Here is an 18,491-nt window from a genome sequence, read left to right as displayed (position 1 = left end):
GAGGCAGAAGTGACTTAGGAGTTTGAGACTGCCAGAGGAGCCAGGGACAGGAGAGTGGCTGGAGAAGACCCCAAGTGACCAATAAGAGAGCTCATGTTCATTATTCTTTGCTTAGACTCCTCATCAGAAATGTAAGAGAAAAGGGCTGTTGTGAAAGATTAAATTATATATATATATATATATATATATATATATATATATATATATAACACTTTGAACAATGCCTGACACAGTGCTATCATTACTGTCATTATTATTGCTGTACAGCGCTGGTAACTGTAGATGGTTTGCGCCCCCATCCCCACCCCCCACCTCATCCCCCACCCCACCCCCAATTCTTTGCAGTGCTGAAGATCAAACTCGGGGCCTCATGGTGAGCGAGGCAGGTCACTCCACCACTGAGCTACATCCCAGCCCTTTTTATTTTTTATTTCGAGTCTGGATCTAGCTAAGTGCCCAAGGCTATCCCCAAACTGTCATCCTCCTGCCTCAACCTTTCAAGTAGTTGGAATTATAGGTTTGCACCATCATGTCCAGCTGAGATTATTTGCTTTTGTGCTCATCAATTATTACTTGACTCCACCCATTTTTAAAAAGAATAATGGTTTCTGACTTAGTAAGCCACCCCTGCCAGGTGCGCTGACTGGAACTCAGCCCACTCAGCCTCTGCCGTTTTCTGTCTCTGTGATTTGGAGATAAGTCACTAACTTCCCAACTCCTCGGTTTGCTCATTTATAAAATAGGGCAAGAATCCCTGTCGTGAAGAGTCTAAAAAGGTTGACTATACCCAGGAAGGCACCGCGGGGACAAATATGCAAAGGCTGTTGATCAGAGGAAGTCCAGAGCCCCGGCTAGGGACGACCCGACTCTTCTCCTCCGAACCCCAGAGGGCGCTGTGGCCGTCGGCGGCCACGCGCGGCACCGCGGCGGCGCTCTGTCCCTGCCGGAATCTTTCTCCTCCACGTGGGGACGCAGGATGGCGGCCGCAGTGGTGGTGGGTGTGCTCAGATGGGGCGGGGGCTCCGTGGCTCGGCGCCGGGCGGGGTCCCCGAGGCCGGTGGGCGGCAAAGCCGGGGCCAGCGATCGGGCTGCGAAGCTCACCGACACCCCGCTTGTTCGCGCAGGACGAGACGGCGGCGCCCGATGTGCAGCGGCTGCTAGTGCAGTTCCAGGATGAGGGCGGGCAGCTGCTGGGCTCCCCGTTCGACGTGCCCGTGGACATCACTCCCGACAAGCTGCAGCTGGTGTGCAACGCGCTGCTGGCGCAGGTGAGCGGCCCGGCTTCTCCTCCCCAGGGTGGGCCCAGTGGAGGACCAGGAGATCGAGGATCTGGGGTTCAGGGGCCCCTCCGCTAGCCGACAGTGGATGGCCTGCCTTGCGAGAGGCCCCACCCGCCTCCCCGTGAGGGCAGAAGGTGGGATCCGTGTGAAAGCGCTTTACCCCTTTCACGTCGTGTTCACCTGCGCAGAGGCTGCATTTTGAACGCGTTGGGTGCCAAATCTCCTTGATTCCATGTCACAGTCCCTTTAAGAAGGGACATATTAATATCCCCAGGTGATAGATATGGAATTGGAATGCAAGTCTGAACCAGTGTTCAGACTCAAACCCAGTGTTCTTAACCTTTCAATCAGTGTTTATGAAGTGCTGCTCTCTGCTGGGGTGGGGTGGTGCCTAAAAATGCAGCTCTTGGCCCCTACCCCACTTACTAAACCAGACCAGGCAAACAGTCTGCATTTTAAATCAGCTTTTCAGATGCTTCTTACACAGGTATAGACTAGTGGGATGGTTTGGAAGATACCAAATAATGCTATGAGGTGACCCTAACCCTGAATCTTGCTGTTCTTTTTGCAGAACACCAGATAACCTGAATTAGTCACTAGCAATAGGACATTGAACTAATTATTTAGTTGCTCTGAGCCTATGTTTTTAATCCATCAAGTGGGGATAGTAATGTCTGTTTCCCAGGGTGGTTGTGATATGCAGATTATGTGAATGTCCTAAGATTGCTCTTCAAGGATTAAAACATCCTGCTCTATGGGGCCTGATAGGGGTATCCCAAGCAGAGTGGCTGTAAAGAAGGCAACCTTACCTCCCACCGCTCACTGGGGAGTGTCCAGGGCAGAGGTGGACCCTGTATGTCCTGCATAGTAGAGTTGCCCTTCACCATTGTTTTGCAGGAGGATCCCCTGCCCCTGGCTTTCTTTGTCCATGATGCTGAAATCACCTCCTCGCTGGGGAAGACACTGGAGTCCCAGGCAGTGGAGACAGAGAAGATCCTAGACATCATCTACCAGCCACAGGCCATCTTCAGGGTCCGAGCCGTGACCCGCTGCACCAGCTCCTTGGAGGGTCACAGTGAAGCAGTCATTTCTGTGGCCTTTAGCCCCACAGGAAAGTAAGGATAGCCGTAGAATTGTGGTTGGAGTCTGGGGATGCCGTCTCTAACTGGGGTGGGGAGAGTGCCCCAGAGTTAAGATTGATGTTGCCTACCATAGACTTGAGCTCTGCACCCAGTTTGCAAGAAAGGGACTTCCCTATTGAGGTCTGTTTTCCAAGGGCTGAGGATACCTGCCTTGGAAGAGTCTTTCATGGACTTGATGTCAGAGCATGGGAGCTTCAGGTTCATCCCTTCTGAGCTATGTGACTTGAATGAGTCACTTCACCTTTCTGAATTCATTTATTTCCCCTGAAACTGGGATTCATTTCTTCTCAGAGCCCTCTGAGGATATGAAAAGCTTCCAAAGCTAGTTACAGCCAGGTGTAATGGCTTATGCCTTTAATCCTAGCAACGTTGGAGGCTGAGGCAGGAAAATTGCACGTTCAAGGCCAGCCTCAGCAACTGAGACACTGCTCAAAATTTTAAAAAGGGCTTGGAATGTAGCTCAATATTAGAATGCTCACCTAGCATGCTCAAGGCCCTGGGTTTGACCCCCAGCACTGGGAACAGGGGAAGAAAAGGCAGGTTATCACTGTGGTCCTTCCTATCAGGAAGGAGGTAAAGTGGCCTCCTGGGGTTTTCTCCCAAATGGCATCATTGCCATATTTCTCCTCCTCAGGGAGAGGAAGGAGTCCTATCCCAGATTTTGTTCACAAATGGTTGGATAGACAACAGAAATGCACATGTGCAGCATCTGGGGTGCACTGCCACAGTCAAGGGGGCTCTTCTCTTCCCCAGGTACTTGGCCAGTGGCTCCGGAGACACCACTGTGCGCTTCTGGGATCTCAGCACAGAGACACCACATTTCACATGCAAGGGTCAGTATATATGTAGCCACTTGGGGTCTTAAGGTGGCTGACTTTCCAGCTCTTTTTAGTTTGTGGGGAAGCTCAGAGCCAATTCTAACCCTCCTACTATCCAATTTCTGGTTCCCTATTCCTAGATAGAGACTCTGTCCTTGAGACTAGCCAGCCACTTAAAACAGGTAGAGACTGGACCAAAATCAACATGACCTTGTGGAGAGGAGCTGACTACCCCTTAGCAAGGAGAGCCTGGCTTAAATCCAACCTCTGCCATAGTTTTCTTAGACTTTAGCATACATCAGAATCACCTTCAGGGCTTGTCAAAATACAGATTGCTGAGTTTTTGTTTTGGTAGATCTGGGGTAAGGCCTGTGAATTTGCATTTCCAACAAGTTCCAGATGATGCTGATGGTGCTAGTCTGGGAATCACACTAGGAGAGTGAATGTTGTACCATATACTAGGATGATTTTATATGATTTTTATATGTTATATGCTAGGAATATACTGGGATGGTTTTATATGTTGCAGGTCATGCTGCCTGCCTAAGCTTCTGTCTTCACATCTGGAAAAAGATAATTCTTGTCTTGCTTCCTATATTAGAATTAAAAGGGATGTTGTGTGTGGAAACCCTTTATACCACGTGTCCCATAAGGAATTATTAGAAAGTAATGGTGTGATATGCGCAGCAATATGCACAGCTCCAGCACTTGGGCTGCGTTCTCCCTCAGCCTAGGATCCTCATCTCCCCTTTTCTTGGCATTCTTTTTTTGGGCAGTTGGTTTAGGAGTGCTTGCAATGTGCCGTGCATTGTTAGGCACTGAGGATGAAGATGGATGTGGGCCCTCCTTTCTCTCTCCCTTGCTTTCTTAGGACACAGACACTGGGTCCTTAGCATATCCTGGTCCCCAGATGGCAAGAAGCTAGCCTCAGGCTGCAAGAATGGCCAGGTAGGTGGTGTCAAGATAACTAAGCAGCCAGGTGTGGTGAGGTAGTCCACACCTGTAATCCTAGCAGCTTTGGGAGACTGAGGCAGAACTATCACAAGTTCAAGGCCAGCCTCAGCAACTTAGTGAGATCTTGCCTCAAAAAACAAAAAGGGCTGCGGATGTACCTCAGTAGTAAAGCACCCCTGGGTTAAATTTCCAGTACAAAAAAAATAAAACAAAAACTAAGGACTTAGGGCCAGTTCAGAATAGGGTCCTGGGATCTTCAGGAAGGGTTAGGTGTAGGGGTAGTAGGTAACCAGGGGACCTTTGGGATAGGTTGGAAAGGATTATTCAGTGAGTTTCTGTTCTTCAGATTCTCCTCTGGGACCCAAGCACAGGGAAGCAGGTGGGCAGGACCCTTGCCGGCCACAGCAAGTGGATTACGGGCTTGAGCTGGGAGCCCCTCCATGCGTAAGTGACACTAACTGAGCTGGGACAAATTAGCCAGGATCAAAGCTGCCCCCTTTCCTGTTTGATTTAGAGACACTTTCCTGAAGGGTGTTATGGGCATCTGGACGTCAGTAACAGCTTGACAGCGGGTGGAGCCTCTAGATCTAGACCCACCCTGCCACTTGCAGGGAGGCTGCTCATGGTTGGGCTTGGGAACTGTCTTGCAGAACAGCCAGATCTTGGGGTCAGGAAGCTATCAGGAGATTGTCCCTGGCCTTTGAGTTGGGAATGGGAGGTGCTGTGGGCAGAACGGCATTGCCAGGTCAGAAATAAGAGCCCAGGGCTGGGGATGTGACTCAAGCGGTAGCGCGCTCGCCTGGCATGCGTGCGGCCCGGGTTCGATCCTCAGCACCACATACAAACAAAGATGTTGTGTCTACCGATAACTAAAAAATAAATATTAAAAAATTCTCTCGCTCTCTTAAAAAAAATAAAATAAAAAAATAAGTATCTAGAAGAGAGACTTAATTAAAAAAAAAAAAAGAAATAAGAGCCCATTTCCCTTCCCCTTGGCAGGAACCCTGAGTGCCGCTACGTGGCCAGCAGCTCCAAGGATGGCAGTGTGCGGGTCTGGGACACAACTGCAGGCCGCTGTGAGCGAATCCTCACCGGGCACACGCAGTCAGTCACCTGTCTCCGGTGGGGAGGAGATGGGCTTCTGTACTCTGCTTCCCAGGACCGTACCATCAAAGTCTGGAGGGCCCATGATGTAAGAACTGAGAGGGTACAGAAGCCATTCTGGCAAATTTGGGGGCACACAGTGCTGGAACTGGGAGCACACTTGGCCTCAGCAAGTCCAGCGTTTCCTGAATGTGCTGAGAGTCCAGTCAGGAGGGTGCTGCTGCAACAAGGGGCCCTGAGGTTGGTGCTGCTTTATTATGGGGATTCCAGCACCTCCTTTCCCCCCATTAGCCTAGTCTAGCTCTGGAAAGTCCTGCTGTGGGAAGCCTGGTTAGCTTTTTAAAACCTACCATATCCCAAAGCTATTTGACTGGAGCCCTTTTATTCTGGTGGACTTCTCTTCCATGAAACAGGCCAGTCCTCTCATTTCATATATAAACAGAAACTTGAGCCCATGGTTGGTTTGATTAAGATCATAGTGAATGGGTGCTGAAGTCTCAGGGTCCTGATTCCTATCCCATGCTGGTCTCCTGGGGCTCATCTTCCAAGGTAGAAGTGGGTTATATGTGTGTCTGATCCATCTCCCTCCACCCTAGGGTGTGCTGTGCCGGACTCTTCAAGGCCATGGCCACTGGGTGAATACCATGGCACTCAGCACTGACTATGCCCTGCGCACAGGAGCCTTTGAGCCCGCCGAGGCCACAGTTAATGCCCAAGACCTGCAGGGGTCCTGTGAGTGAGAGGAGGAGGGGAGAGGGCTGCCGGAGAAGGAGCCAACATCATGGGGATGTTGCTGTTTGTACTGGATTTTCTAATCAGCCTTGTTCCCCATCTTCTTTCTCCTGTGGTACCTGGACACAGTGCAGGAGCTGAAGGAAAGGGCCCTGAGCCGGTACAACCTCGTGCGGGTGAGTGTGTGCCAGCCACGTGCTTCCCCAGCTCTGTGTATTTTTCTCAGCTGGTCACTGAAACACACTCTCAGACACTTGGGCCTCTGTTCCCTTCTAGTCTCTTCTATCCCCAGTTCACAGAGTACCTATTCTGAAAAGTTGTTTTTTGTTAACTTGTTTGAGACAAGGGCTCGCCAGGTTGCACAGGCCAGCTTTGAATTTGCAATCTTCCTGCTTCAGTCTCCGTTCTGGATAGCTGGGAATATACCTGCACCACTGAAAACCTGTTCTTAATACTCATTTGTGATCCTTAAATCTTAAATGCTCTGGGGATCATTTTATTGTGTGTGTGTGTGTGTTTAAGGGCCATATTCACATGGTCTAAGGTTCAAAGTTTATAAAAAGGTATTTTGTAAAACATCACTCATCTCTTGCACAGCCAACCATTCCTTATGGAAGCATCCATTGCTACCAGTGCCTTGTATTTGATTTTTATATATATATATACACATACATACACACACACACACATACATACACACACGTGTGTGTGTGTGTGTGTATTTAGTTGTAGGTGGACAAATACCTTCATGTGGTGCTAAGAATTGAACCCAGTGCCTCACACTGCAAGGCAACTGCTCTACTGCTGAGCCACAACCCCAGCCCGTTCCTTTTTTTAATATACCAATCTGTACCTGCTTTGTCATATAATCTTATATCATAGAAATGATTCCGTGAACATACAGGATTTCATTTTCCTTTTGGGTGAATTGACTTGCCTGGAGTCACGTGTGAACAAATAGCCTCATTGCTCCTAGTTAGCCCTAGCCTGTGTCCCTGGTGTGTGCGGTCAGTGTCTGACCATATCCAATATGGTGTACTTTCTGCCCCCCTCCCCAGGGCCAGGGCCCAGAGAGGCTGGTGTCTGGCTCAGACGACTTCACCTTATTCCTGTGGTCCCCAGCAGAGGACAAGAAGCCCCTCGCACGGATGACGGGACACCAAGCCCTCATCAACCAGGTGCTCTTTTCTCCTGACTCCCGCATTGTGGCCAGTGCCTCCTTCGACAAGTCCATCAAGCTGTGGGACGGCAGGACTGGCAGGTGAGTTGGGGGCAGTGTGCCACTGGACGCAGTGGCTATAGAAGGTGCTTGATGTTGCCTCAGCAATTGTCTAGATTTCTGTGTTTCTGCCTCTTTTTCAGTATTGTTACAAGGGTCAATGAGATAGTATATTTGGGACCAGCACTAAGTAGTCATTAAAAATGCTAGATCCCTTCACATCAAAGTAAAGAAATGACCTTAGAGCTTGCCAGAGGGCCAAGGGTGTGGCAGCCCTCGAGAAAGTGGAACCCTAGGTAGGGCTGTGGTGCAGTCGTTATGTTGCCCTCAAAGTGTGATCCCTGGGTCAGGGGCACTGGCGTCTCCTGGGAGCATAATGGAAAATGCAGACTCATCAGGTGATACTGCTGCCAGTTAAAAGTGTCAGAAGCTGTAGTGTAAGGGGTTATAATGTCTTGGGGTTAACTAGGTCAGAGGCAAGGCAAAGACATGCATCAGGGACAGGAAAAAAGGGAACCCTTGTTGGGGCTGAAGGGAAACTGAGTGTCAGTTGTTGTGTATTTTCACACAACACCTCTGGGTAATAAGTTGTTTAATTCCTTTTTCAAATAAAGAAACTGAGTCTCAGGCCTAATGGCTTGTCCAAATTGTCACAGATAGTCTATATTGACTTGAAAGTTCCAGGTGGGCCTGGCCCACAGTTACTCCAGGCCACCTGTCAGCGAGCAGCTGCTCTGCTGGGGGATGTCAGGCAGATGGGCTAGGCAGGTGGCCACATTGGATTCTAAGGCACTCGAAGCCATGCAGGTAGGAAGCCTGGCACCAGACACCCCAGAGCAATTCATTTAGGGAAGTTTTACAAAATAGTAATGACCGGCAATGATTAAAATGGTCTGGCACGGAGGCCAGGCAGCACAGTTCTGTAAAAATTCCCAGGTAATTCTAGCAGACAGCCAAGGCTGAGAACCACTGCTGTGGGAATGGGGGGCACTTCATACCTGTTTCATAATCTCCATCATTATCTTCCCCTGGCCCAGGTACCTGGCTTCCCTGCGTGGCCATGTGGCTGCTGTTTATCAGATTGCATGGTCAGCTGACAGCCGCTTGCTGGTCAGTGGTAGCAGTGACAGCACCCTGAAGGTGTGGGACGTGAAGGCCCAGAAGCTGGCCACAGACCTGCCAGGCCATGCTGATGAGGTGGGCTGCCACTGCAGGCAGGAGGGGGCTGGGATTGCACCCTGGCCCTTCTCCCCTCACCATTCCACTGTCCTTCCCCTCCTCCTCTTCATGTTTAGGTTTATGCTGTTGACTGGAGTCCAGATGGCCAGAGAGTGGCAAGTGGCGGGAAGGACAAGTGCCTCCGGATGTGAGTGTGGGGAGGTGGTGTTTGAGGTGTTCCTCTTACCCTTGAGTGGGTTAGTCCCTCTTTGCATTCTTTCCCTTGTGGCATGGCATTCTCAGGGACCATTCTGGTACTCAGAGTTTGCGGTGGTGTGTGAAGCCAGGTCCTCAGTGGGCACGTGGAGGGCTGCAGGAGTTAGGGAATTTGTGAAGCCCTGACAGCACTCAGGCTGCTCTCTAGCAGTGTGTGCTCAGGTCGCCAGCACAAGGCACTCAATCTTTGTTAGAGTCCTGAGACCTGAGTGCAGATCCTGGTTCTGCTTTTTGGTGTGAAATCACAGGAAACTTAATCTGGCTCTTGGGAATTTTTGAACCTTCATAGAGGATCACGGAGGAGGGCAAACACACTCTGACACTGAAGCACTTGCAAAGGATTGTCACTGGTAGTGGGCATCAGAGTCCAGGTCCCAGGTGGAGTCCTGGCTGAGGCAGGCAGGGGACACATAGCCTGGGTTTGCATGGCTAGAGGAGGTACAGTGCCAGGTTTTGATGACTCTCAGGTCATCAAAAGATCATCCCAGGCTGGGGTTGTGGTTCAGTGGTAGAGCGCTCGCCTCGCACATGCAAGGCCCTGGGTTCGATCCTAGCACCACATACAAATAATAAAGTTTAAAAAAAAAAAAAAAAAAGATCATCCCCCACAGTGGGCTCCTGGGATTGTGCAGAGGCATCCCAGCCTGATTCCTTCTCTTCCCCACAGATGGAGGAGATGAAGTCTCACAGTTCTGACTCCCACCTGAACTTGGCTTCTGCCTGCTGCCTGCCCTGCCAGAGAACAAAGACCAGGATGGGAGTGCACACCCCCTCCTCACCAGCAGAGGCCTCCTGTCCTTGACAGACCCTGGCGGGTTCTCTCCACGGGTCCTTTGCCTGCTCTGGGCACTCTTAGGTCCCTTGCTGGTGCTGGCAGCAGTGGAGAGGCCAGGCTGTATGTGAGGCCTCCGTTGTTGCCCCTGTCTCTTTTTCCAAGTATCAGCTATGTTCAGGGTCAGACCCCAGATTCTATGGCCAAATAAATAATTTATATATTGTGTGTTCAGGTTACAGTTCCTTGTCCTAGAATCCTAGGGCTCAGCCGTGAACTGTGCTAAATCTCTTTGACCCCCTTTTCCTTGTTCTGGGTGATAGCAAAACCATTCTGACCAGGAATTGCCCTTCCTCTCCCCCATGCGTAAGGGAGAGGCCAGTGTGACCGTGGCCAGAGGACAGGTTAAAGCAGTACTGTCCATGGCAGGCACTGGCCACATGTGTCTGTGTGCACTGGCCAGGGTAGAGTACAGCTAGAAAACAGATGCCTCTTGCTTCTCCCGCAGCACACTTGGCCCTGCTAGGTGCTGAGTTCTGTGCTACAGAAGGCCATGGGCAGGCGGGAGGACTCCCTCTCTGACAGGGTGGCAGTGGGGCCATACTGAGAACACTCTTAACATTTGTGGGCATGGGTGTTAGGATGACTCTGCCCTGTGAGAACCTTCAAATATGAAAGGAATCCCCACCAAGACCTCCTTAGGCCCTTGACGAAGACCTTGCCCTGCATGCATCCCGCCTCCATTTCTAATACCTCATTCCACCCCACCCCACCCCACCCTCACCCCCGTCCCAGCCCTGCCTGTGCTTTTGAGACTGCATAGCACCTAACTGGATCTCAGCCTGCACCTTGCACATCTCTCCCTCGGCATGAGGGCAGAAAGAGCTGCCAGTTGCTGCGCTCCTTCCTGGTGCAGGCACTTGTTCTGCTGTGCTCCAAGTAATCCTGCACCTGTATCTGAAAGGTTCTCTCTTCCTCATACTTTTAATGAGCTACCAAGTCCAGGAAGCTTACAGGATTTGCCCCTGCCCTCACATCAAATAAGGGGAAGAGCCATGGTTCAGTCAGACCCTGCTCCAAAGCTGGTGTTCTTTGCACTGTGTCCTTCCAGAGATCAAATCTAGCACATGGTCCATGGGCTGCCACTGCACTTGTCCAGGGTCACTCTCTCTGTGAAGATGTTTTAGTCTTTGAGTACCAGTCCTCCCTCCTCCCCCACCACAGGCAGTGGCAGAACCAAACCGCAAGGGATGGCGGTCCTGTTTTCCACCACCCCCCCCCAACCTATCTGGATTCTTGGTACTAACAAGAGCTTGAGGGTGGGTGGCAGCTAGCCCAGCTGAGGCTATCTGCAGCATGAAGAAAAACTTAGGGGTGCTGGATGACCTGCAGTTCTTTAATGAGGAATCTGGACCCAGCCCAGATCTGGGGAAGGAGGGAGCCTAGCAGCTGTGGGCAGTGGCTGAGCCTGGCCTGGTTTAGCTCGGCCTGAGATGTCTCCAGGTGAATGGGGCTCCCCTAGGCTTGGCCGTGGCCCAGGGGTAGGGTTCCAGTACCACTGCCTCCAGGCCCTGGCCAGCAGGGTAGTCAGTGGTTCTCTGGCATGGTGATGGTGGTACGGTACATCTCATGGTCTGGTTCCTGAGGGCCCTGGGCTGAGGCTGATCCCCAGTGAGGGGTGTCCGGGGCCCTCTACTAGTAAGGAAATAGGTATTCCAAATCCTCCAGCCTCCGCATGTCCTCCAGCCCAATGGACACAGTTCTCCGCTGGGGTTCCTTGCGCTGCACAGTAATCTGGATGGGATTGTTCTCAGGAAAGCTGTTAAAGTCACTGGCCACAGTTGCAAACTAAAGTGAAACAAGAAAGTCCCTCAGATTCCTTCCCAGACCCAAGCCTGGCTTCGTCTCCCTTTGGCTTCCTCTCTCTGCTCCCTTTTTGCCTGCTAAGTGTGATCTTAGCCTCATCCAACCCAGTCACAACGTACGACACAGGTCCAAAGAGGTGTGACACCAAGGTGTACCTCCCCAGCTGTGGACTGTCTGTTCCACCCCTGGACCCATGCCCACCCCAGGCCTTCCCTCTCCTTCCTGCAGTTCCTGGACTAAGTTAAGGAATCCAAAAGCCAAAGGCTTTGGAAAAGGAACATTGTGGTGAATGCATTCATTTGCATTCCTAGCAGGCTTAATCCTGACAGCTCCCAGAAGAACACACTCTGGCATTTTTTCCAGACAGAAGAAAAACTAGCAAGGACATTGGGGTGGGGGGGCCCAACCTCCACAGCCCTGGTTCCAGCCCCTAGACCCCTCTTCCCAGGGCTCACTTTGTAGGGCTTGCACCATTTCCCCACCCCAGCCGTGTTGGCTGCACGGACGGTGAGGCAGTAACTCGTGTTAGGCTTCAGCTCCATCAGCTTGACGGTGGTGCCCAAGATCTTATTGAAGATCCAGGGACGATTCTTTGCCTTGGGTGGATCTTCGTCTTTTTTCTTGCTCACCTCCTGTAACAGGACCTGGTAGAAACTGACCTGCTGCTTGCCCAAAGTATAGGTCCAGGAAATCTAGGGGAAAGAAAACCCAAAGCTCCCTTAGACCTGGCCTGAGCTTCTGTGGATCAGAAGTCTTCTTCCCATCCCCAGTTCCTGCTGGAGTTCAGGCAGGTCTGAAGGAAGGTGTGAGAAACACAACACTGCATGTGGCCCTACAGCATGGGCCACTCTCCCTGGGCAGCCTCACCCACCTTATTCCATATTTCTAGACTGTATGAGTTGAGAGATACCTCAGAAATCATCTTGTCCACCTCATGCATAGCAGGTGGCATTACAGATCCAGAGATGGCAAGTTACTGGCCCATGGTCACATAGTAATTAAATGACAGCCAAGGTTCAATCCCATTGCTCCAGAACCCATACCCTTCACTACAGCAATGGTTGCAAGCCTAGGTCGGCATCTCGTGGAGTTTGCTAACACTTCACGTTCCAAAGCCTGCTGTCTCCTTTCTGGTCTCCCATTTCCAATTTCTTCATCTAGACCAGTGGTTCTTAAACTTAGGTGTGCATTAGAATACCCTGGAGGACTTATTATAACAAACTGCTGGCCTTCATCCCCACTGTTACTGGTTCAGTAGGCCACACTGGTTCTGATTCAAGTGAAGATGAGAATTTAAATTTCTGTCAAATCACCGCATGAGGCTGAGGCTAGCCACACTTTGAAAAACGCTGCTATAGGCCATGAGACTTCCAGATTTATCTTCTAAATTGCTTACAGAAAAATATATAAACTAGCCTAATGTTGGAGAACCTCCAGAAAATGAGCCCATGCTCATTTCCCCCACCGTTGCACTCCATTTTTCCTGCACACTCCAGGACAGTGCTGCTCGGCTTGTGGTCCGTGAACTGCAGCATCAGCATCGCCTGGGATTTGTCAGTGGTGCAGATTCCCAGGCCCCTCCCAGGGATGAGACCAGAATCTTGGTTTTGATAAGTTGATAGTGCTCTGTAGGAACACCGGTGAGAAGCCCTGACTTAGGAGCTGGGATCAACGAAAGCAGCTGCCCATTCCTCCCATACTTTCCTACCTACAGCCTTTGCTTGGGTTAGTCCCTCTGTGGAATGCCTCTTCTCCACCTCAAGCTCTACCTCCCTGCCCGAGTGTTACCAAAAGCCACCAAGCTTATTCCTGGCAGCTGGAAGTAATGTTTCTTTCCCTCTGAATTTCTGGTGGCACTTGATCTGAATCTTCCCTACAGTCCTGAGCCCCTTCTGCCTTTCACTGAAGTTCTATACAGACAAGCCCCTCCCTTGCTCCCTAAACCATGAACTTGAGGTCAAGACACAGGTGGTAGGCAGCTTCCCAATCCACACGGAGCTGAACTCAGCACCAGCATAGCAAGACTCTGCCACAGCATGGACTCAGAGAACGTACCACGGCTGTGGAATCGCTGACCGTGTGTTCACAGATGAAAGGGGCCTCCGGCAGGTTCATGATCACAGAGGATTCCGAACGTGTTGAGGAGGTGTCTGTGTCCAAGGCGGGGTTGTCAAGGTCCAACAGGCCGCCAGGAGCCATTTGAGTCTTAGATGCATGGGGGCAGAGGGCCAGGTCCCCCTTTTCTGGGTTCTTGACCAGTGAGGAAAAGCTGAGTTTGTTCAGCTCACCCTCCAGCATTCCTGCAAAGAAGCTGCTGTTGGGCTGGGTCACAGCCAGTTTGACAGGGTTCAAGGAACTGGATGAGATGGGGGTTATGCTGGTGTCATCAGAGCTGTATTCAGATTCTTCCACCGTCAGAGGCTTCCTAGAGCAAGAGGGAGACAGGTGAGTCAGATGAAGGAAGCCAGTGCATCCAGCCTGAGGGCCTGCCTTACCAACATCCCAGCTACTTCTGAACACCTGGGAATACCCTCACTGCAGCAGTGCACCAGATCCAGTTTCTTTCACTAAAAATGTCTGGCCCCCCATTTGGGATGCAATAGGGAAAGCTGCATCTTTAATAAGATCTTTAACTCGGTACAGTCAGGCACACCTGTAATAGCAGCCACTCGGGAGGCTGAGGCAGGAGAATTGCAAATTCAAGGCCAACCTCAGTAACTTAGTGAGCTCCCCCATCTCAAAATAACAGGACTGAGGATATAGCTCAGTGTTTAAGTGCCCCTGAGTTTAATCCCTAGATTGAAAGAAACAAAAAAAAAAAAAAAAGATATTTAGAGGATTCTCATGCAGGTGTTGTGAAAACCGCAATTTGAGAAACTGCTAAAACTTGAAGTCCTCCCTTCAAAGTGAGGACAAGAACCCCAGGGAATGACGACAGCGATCTACTGGAGTGGGGAAAAATCCACAAATATCTAATAAAAAATAGAGTTTTGGTGGGTGTAGTGGCACAGGCCTGCAATACTAGTGGCTTGGGAGGCTAAGGCAGGAACATCACAAGTTCAAAGCCAGCCTCAGCAACACAGTGAAGCCCTGAGCAACTTAGTGAGACCCTGTGTCAAATTTAAAAATAAGCTGAGCATGGTGGCACATGCCTGTGATCCCAGCGGCTCAGAAAGCTTAAGCAGGAGGATCCCAAGTTAGCAAAAGTAAGGTGCCTAAGCGGATCAGTGAGGCCCTGTCTCTAAAGAAAACACAAAATAAGGCTGGGGATGTGGCTCAGTATTGAGTACCCCTGAGTTCAATCCCTGGTACTCCCCCCCCCAAAAAAAAGGAGGAAAAATAATAATTAAAAGTAAAATGGGCTAGGAAGGTGAATCAGTGGTTAAACAACTCTGGATTCAATCCCTGGTACCAAAAAAAAAAAAAAGTTTTAATAGTATTTATCTAATATTGTTTAATATTCAAAGTAATTTACATTTGGTAACATCTAATGATATTTATCATGTAAAATTAAGTCTAGATTATGTTCAATACACATTGAGTGAATGCTCAAAAGCGTTCTCTATTATGATTTTTTTAAAAACTATGGAGTATTGCTGTGTACGGTGGTGCACGCCTGTAACATCAGCAACTTAGGAGGCTGAGGCAGGAGAATCACAAGTTCAAAGCCAACCTCAGCAACTTAGCAAGACCCTGAATAGCTTAGCCAGATCCTGTCTCAAAATAAAAAGAGCAGATGATATAGCTCAGTGGTAAATTACCTCTAGGCTCAGTACTCAGTATCAGAAAAAGAAAAAGGAATATTTTAGATATATACAATAAATAACATATTGAACTTTCATTTACCCCTCACCCAGCCTCAGAAATAAAACCTGCAGCATTTTGCCTTGTCTATAGCTCAGTGGTAGAGAGCTCCCATGTGCAAGGTCCTGGGTTTGATCCCTAGCACCACAATAAGCAAATAAAACTACCAGAATTATTAAAGCCCCCAGATGCTTCCCCCTTACCACACTCATATTCCCATTGTAGAGTACATTTTTAAAGTTTTCTATTATTTACTACATGCCTTTATGGGTCTATCACATACAGATATTATCCCTCAGCAAGATCTATTAATTTTCATGTTTTTCAGCTTTATGTAGATTAAACATACTATTCAGAACATATCTGCAGCTTTTTTTTTTCACTCAATGTTCTGTTTTGATTCATGTCTTTTGATACATGCAGCTCCACTTCAGTCATTTTAACTTTTATGGTTTTCCATAACATGGACATTTGTATCATTGACAGTTTTTTGCTATTACTAAACAACCAACTTTATATACGATTCAGTTTTCTACTAAAAAAGGGCACCAATCCAAAAACTTTGGCTTTCAAATATTTTTTTTTACCTTAACCCAAAGTAAAAAAAAAAAAATACATATTAAATGGCCACTTAGTATACATACACATAACTAAAACGTTTCACAGAGCAGTACTTACTCCATGTGTGATGTGCTCTGGAATCCCTGGTTGCATTTGAATTCATTTTTATCATACTGGTCTCCACCAACTAGAATGACTTCCGGAGCTGTTAATGGGTCATAACTCACAGTTTATGTGTCCTTGACTCCAGGTCAGTCTCCTACTTGATGGAGATTGATTGGCCATATTTTTCCTCCCCAAGCTCCAATTTATCAACCCCCTGAGAAACTGTGATTAGGCCAACACCCTCACCCTTTCTATTTCTTGATAAACATTTGGAATAAATGATTCCCCCAAAAAGGTAGGCTGAAGAGTCTAGATACTGATATCATTTATATTTCAGATTGTCCTAATATGTATTTCAGATTCATTTATTGGAAATGCTGGTGGTAACATGAACAGAGAAGGCCCACTAAGGTGTCAGGCTGGATGTGTCCTCTTTTCACAACAGTCCAGCTGGATGGGTGTTAGCCCCATTTTACATATGAGAGCCCAAGTGTCTCTGATATTAATGAACTTATCTGAAGCCATATATCTAAGTTGTAGAGTTTGGATTTCAACTCAACCCAAGACCTTTTTCCACTACACCATTAATTTTCTCCAAGCATTGGGTACTTTAACCAGATCTTACTTACAGGACCTTAGGTAATGGATACCGCATCCCTCCCATATCATCAAGACCAACTACATAGTGTGTGCAAATTGAAGAGTAGAGCCCCTCGTCCGAAAAATTACTAAGGATTTTTAGACAGTGACAGCAAAGCATTGAACTAAGTACAACCCTCTTCTGAAGTGGGGCTGCATGTGACTTGATAGGTCATATCCATGAAACTGCCTTGCATACAGTTCCCTTAGCCCACATCACCCTGCGCCAACACCCCTTCCCTGGAGATTCTGCTCAAATACCACTTTCTCCAAGAAGCCTCCCCTTCTCTGCACCCTCTCCCAAGAGGGTGATACCTTTGGTTCCTCTAGGTGTTCTATCCTAGCACCAGACAGTGCTGTATCATTCTCATTATTGTCTGAGGCTCCTGCACTCTCCCCACCCTGCCACATATTAAGCTAGCTGCTCCTTGAATGCAGGGAATTCTGCTCTACATTCCCAGAACTTAATATTGGGCCAGACATCCTGCCAGCAGAAGAGTTTTGAGGCATGAAGTAGAGGAAAATCAGACTCTGAGAGTAATAGTGAACCTCAATGGAAGGAAGGAAGGCTATGGGGAGTATCATCAGGCAGATGAAGGCATTAGAGGGGGAAGATTAGGCCATGGGGTGCATGCAGGGGGGAGGCGGGGGGGAGGGTAAGGACTCTATCCAGACAAAGCAGGATGAGAAGGACCATCAACAAAACTCTTGTCTAATCCAGGAAGGCCTCATGGAGGGGACAGCCCACATGCTCTGAGAACAGACTTGGGGGCAGAGGAACACACAGACAGGTCCAACCTCACACATGCTCTTCCCTGAGAGTCCAAGGAGGGTTGAGACAGGTCAAGGAAGTCAGGTTTCTTCACGTCTCTCTTCCCATCCACAGCTCCAGCCTTAGAAAGAAGGGAAGGGCCAGGCACGGTGGCGCACACCTGTAACCCCAGTGGCTCAGGAGACTGAGGCAGGAGGACTGAGAGTTCAAAGCCAGCCTCAGCAACTTGGCGAGGCCCTAAGCAAATCAGAAAGACCCTGTCTCTAAATAAAATACAAAAAAAGGGCTGGGGATATGGCTCAGTGATTAAGTGCCCCTGGGTTAAATCCCCAGGACCAAAAAAAAAAAAAGGGAGGACCATACTGGTATCTTACATGAGATTGTTATCTGACTCCAAGAAGTTAGCCAAACTGCCTTTTGAAGAAAGTGGGAGTCCTTTGGTAGCAACAGCCCTGTTCATAAAATTGGGGTTTGGAAAAGGCTTCGGTAGTTGATCGAGCGCATTCATCACGTTGAGGTTTTCCTTCTTCAGTAGGGCTTCCTCCCCATCCCCCACTTTAAAAAGTGTCTCTGATGCCATCTGGTTTGGGGGAACCACAGCCATCAGTATGCAGGATAGCCCAGCTAATAGGAAGTAGAGAGAAACTGGAGGACAGTAGGCCCACCCTTAGTTTGAGTGGGATGGGGCTGCAGTGAGCTGACTTCACAATCATCACGGAGTGTAACAATTAGGGGCCAGCCTTGCCCTTGATCTGAGGCTCTCACTACAGCTGGCCAGACCTAGAGCCTGCGTCAGGAGTGGGGTAGTTAGGAACAAAGCTCTCTAACACACCGTAGTCACAGTAGCCCTGGCCTCTGAGAACCTCAACGTGTTTAACACCTGTGCCTTTCAGAGCTGCTGTGGAAGGAGAAAAAGGATGGTGAGAGAAAGGCACTTGGGCATAGGAGGAGGCAGCACCCAGGAGGGCCACCAGGGTGGGAGACTTTGCCTATAGGTGCTGAGGCCCAATCTATATCCTGACACATAGGCCAAGCAGGATGTTGCATAGGCACAAGGAAAGCCCAGGTGCTTTCTAAGGGCTTAGAACTCACGCATAACCTGGTTTTACTGCCAGAAGTCCAAATGTGCTACACCCTCACTTTCAAGTGAGTTCGCATTGAGTGACAATGGTAGCCATTGCAGAGGGATTCCAAAACAAAGCCAGACATTAGCTCCACTCTCAAGAAAACCACCTCTACAGTAGGAAAACATTTCTGTCACTTCTGGGGGCAGGGGGCAGGGCTCTTAG

At 49.2% G+C, this 18,491-nt stretch overlaps 2 protein-coding genes across 2 annotated transcripts; one reads left to right on the top strand and one right to left on the bottom strand.

Moving 5' to 3' along the window:
* The first annotated feature begins 855 nt into the window (after nucleotides 1-855).
* NLE1 (notchless homolog 1) lies at nucleotides 856-9,683 on the top strand. Its single transcript, XM_081271986.1, has 13 exons — nucleotides 856-994; nucleotides 1,125-1,268; nucleotides 2,178-2,395; nucleotides 3,176-3,255; nucleotides 4,112-4,188; nucleotides 4,541-4,638; nucleotides 5,194-5,386; nucleotides 5,895-6,030; nucleotides 6,160-6,206; nucleotides 7,089-7,291; nucleotides 8,287-8,446; nucleotides 8,545-8,615; nucleotides 9,351-9,683. The coding sequence occupies exons 1-13, from the start codon at nucleotides 977-979 to the stop codon at nucleotides 9,361-9,363; spliced, it is 1,458 nt and encodes a 485-aa protein (XP_081128112.1). The 5' UTR covers nucleotides 856-976; the 3' UTR covers nucleotides 9,364-9,683.
* Nucleotides 9,684-11,150: 1,467 nt separating this feature from the next.
* Nucleotides 11,151-17,782, bottom strand: FNDC8 (fibronectin type III domain containing 8; the record flags this gene model as incomplete). Its single annotated transcript, XM_081271730.1, has 4 exons — nucleotides 11,151-11,303; nucleotides 11,777-12,013; nucleotides 13,377-13,746; nucleotides 17,577-17,782. The coding sequence occupies 4 exons, from the start codon at nucleotides 17,780-17,782 to the stop codon at nucleotides 11,151-11,153; spliced, it is 966 nt and encodes a 321-aa protein (XP_081127856.1).
* Between the last annotated feature and the right edge of the window lie 709 nt (nucleotides 17,783-18,491).

The sequence above is a fragment of the Spermophilus citellus genome, assembly GCF_964194105.1.
Source record: "Spermophilus citellus genome assembly, chromosome: 17".
In the NCBI taxonomy this organism is placed as follows: domain Eukaryota; kingdom Metazoa; phylum Chordata; class Mammalia; order Rodentia; family Sciuridae; genus Spermophilus; species Spermophilus citellus.
Note: the sequence above shows the minus strand (reverse complement) of the source record. Positions and strands in the feature narration are given on the sequence as shown.

What these genes read in the sequence shown, in the direction of transcription:
- NLE1 (XM_081271986.1), top strand. An exon ending in AGCTGGGAGCCCCTCCATGC is followed by an intron (nt 4,639 to 5,193) that starts GTAAGTGACACT and finishes TCCCCTTGGCAG; the next exon opens with GAACCCTGAGTGCCGCTACG. An exon ending in TGGGACGGCAGGACTGGCAG is followed by an intron (nt 7,292 to 8,286) that starts GTGAGTTGGGGG and finishes CCCCTGGCCCAG; the next exon opens with GTACCTGGCTTCCCTGCGTG.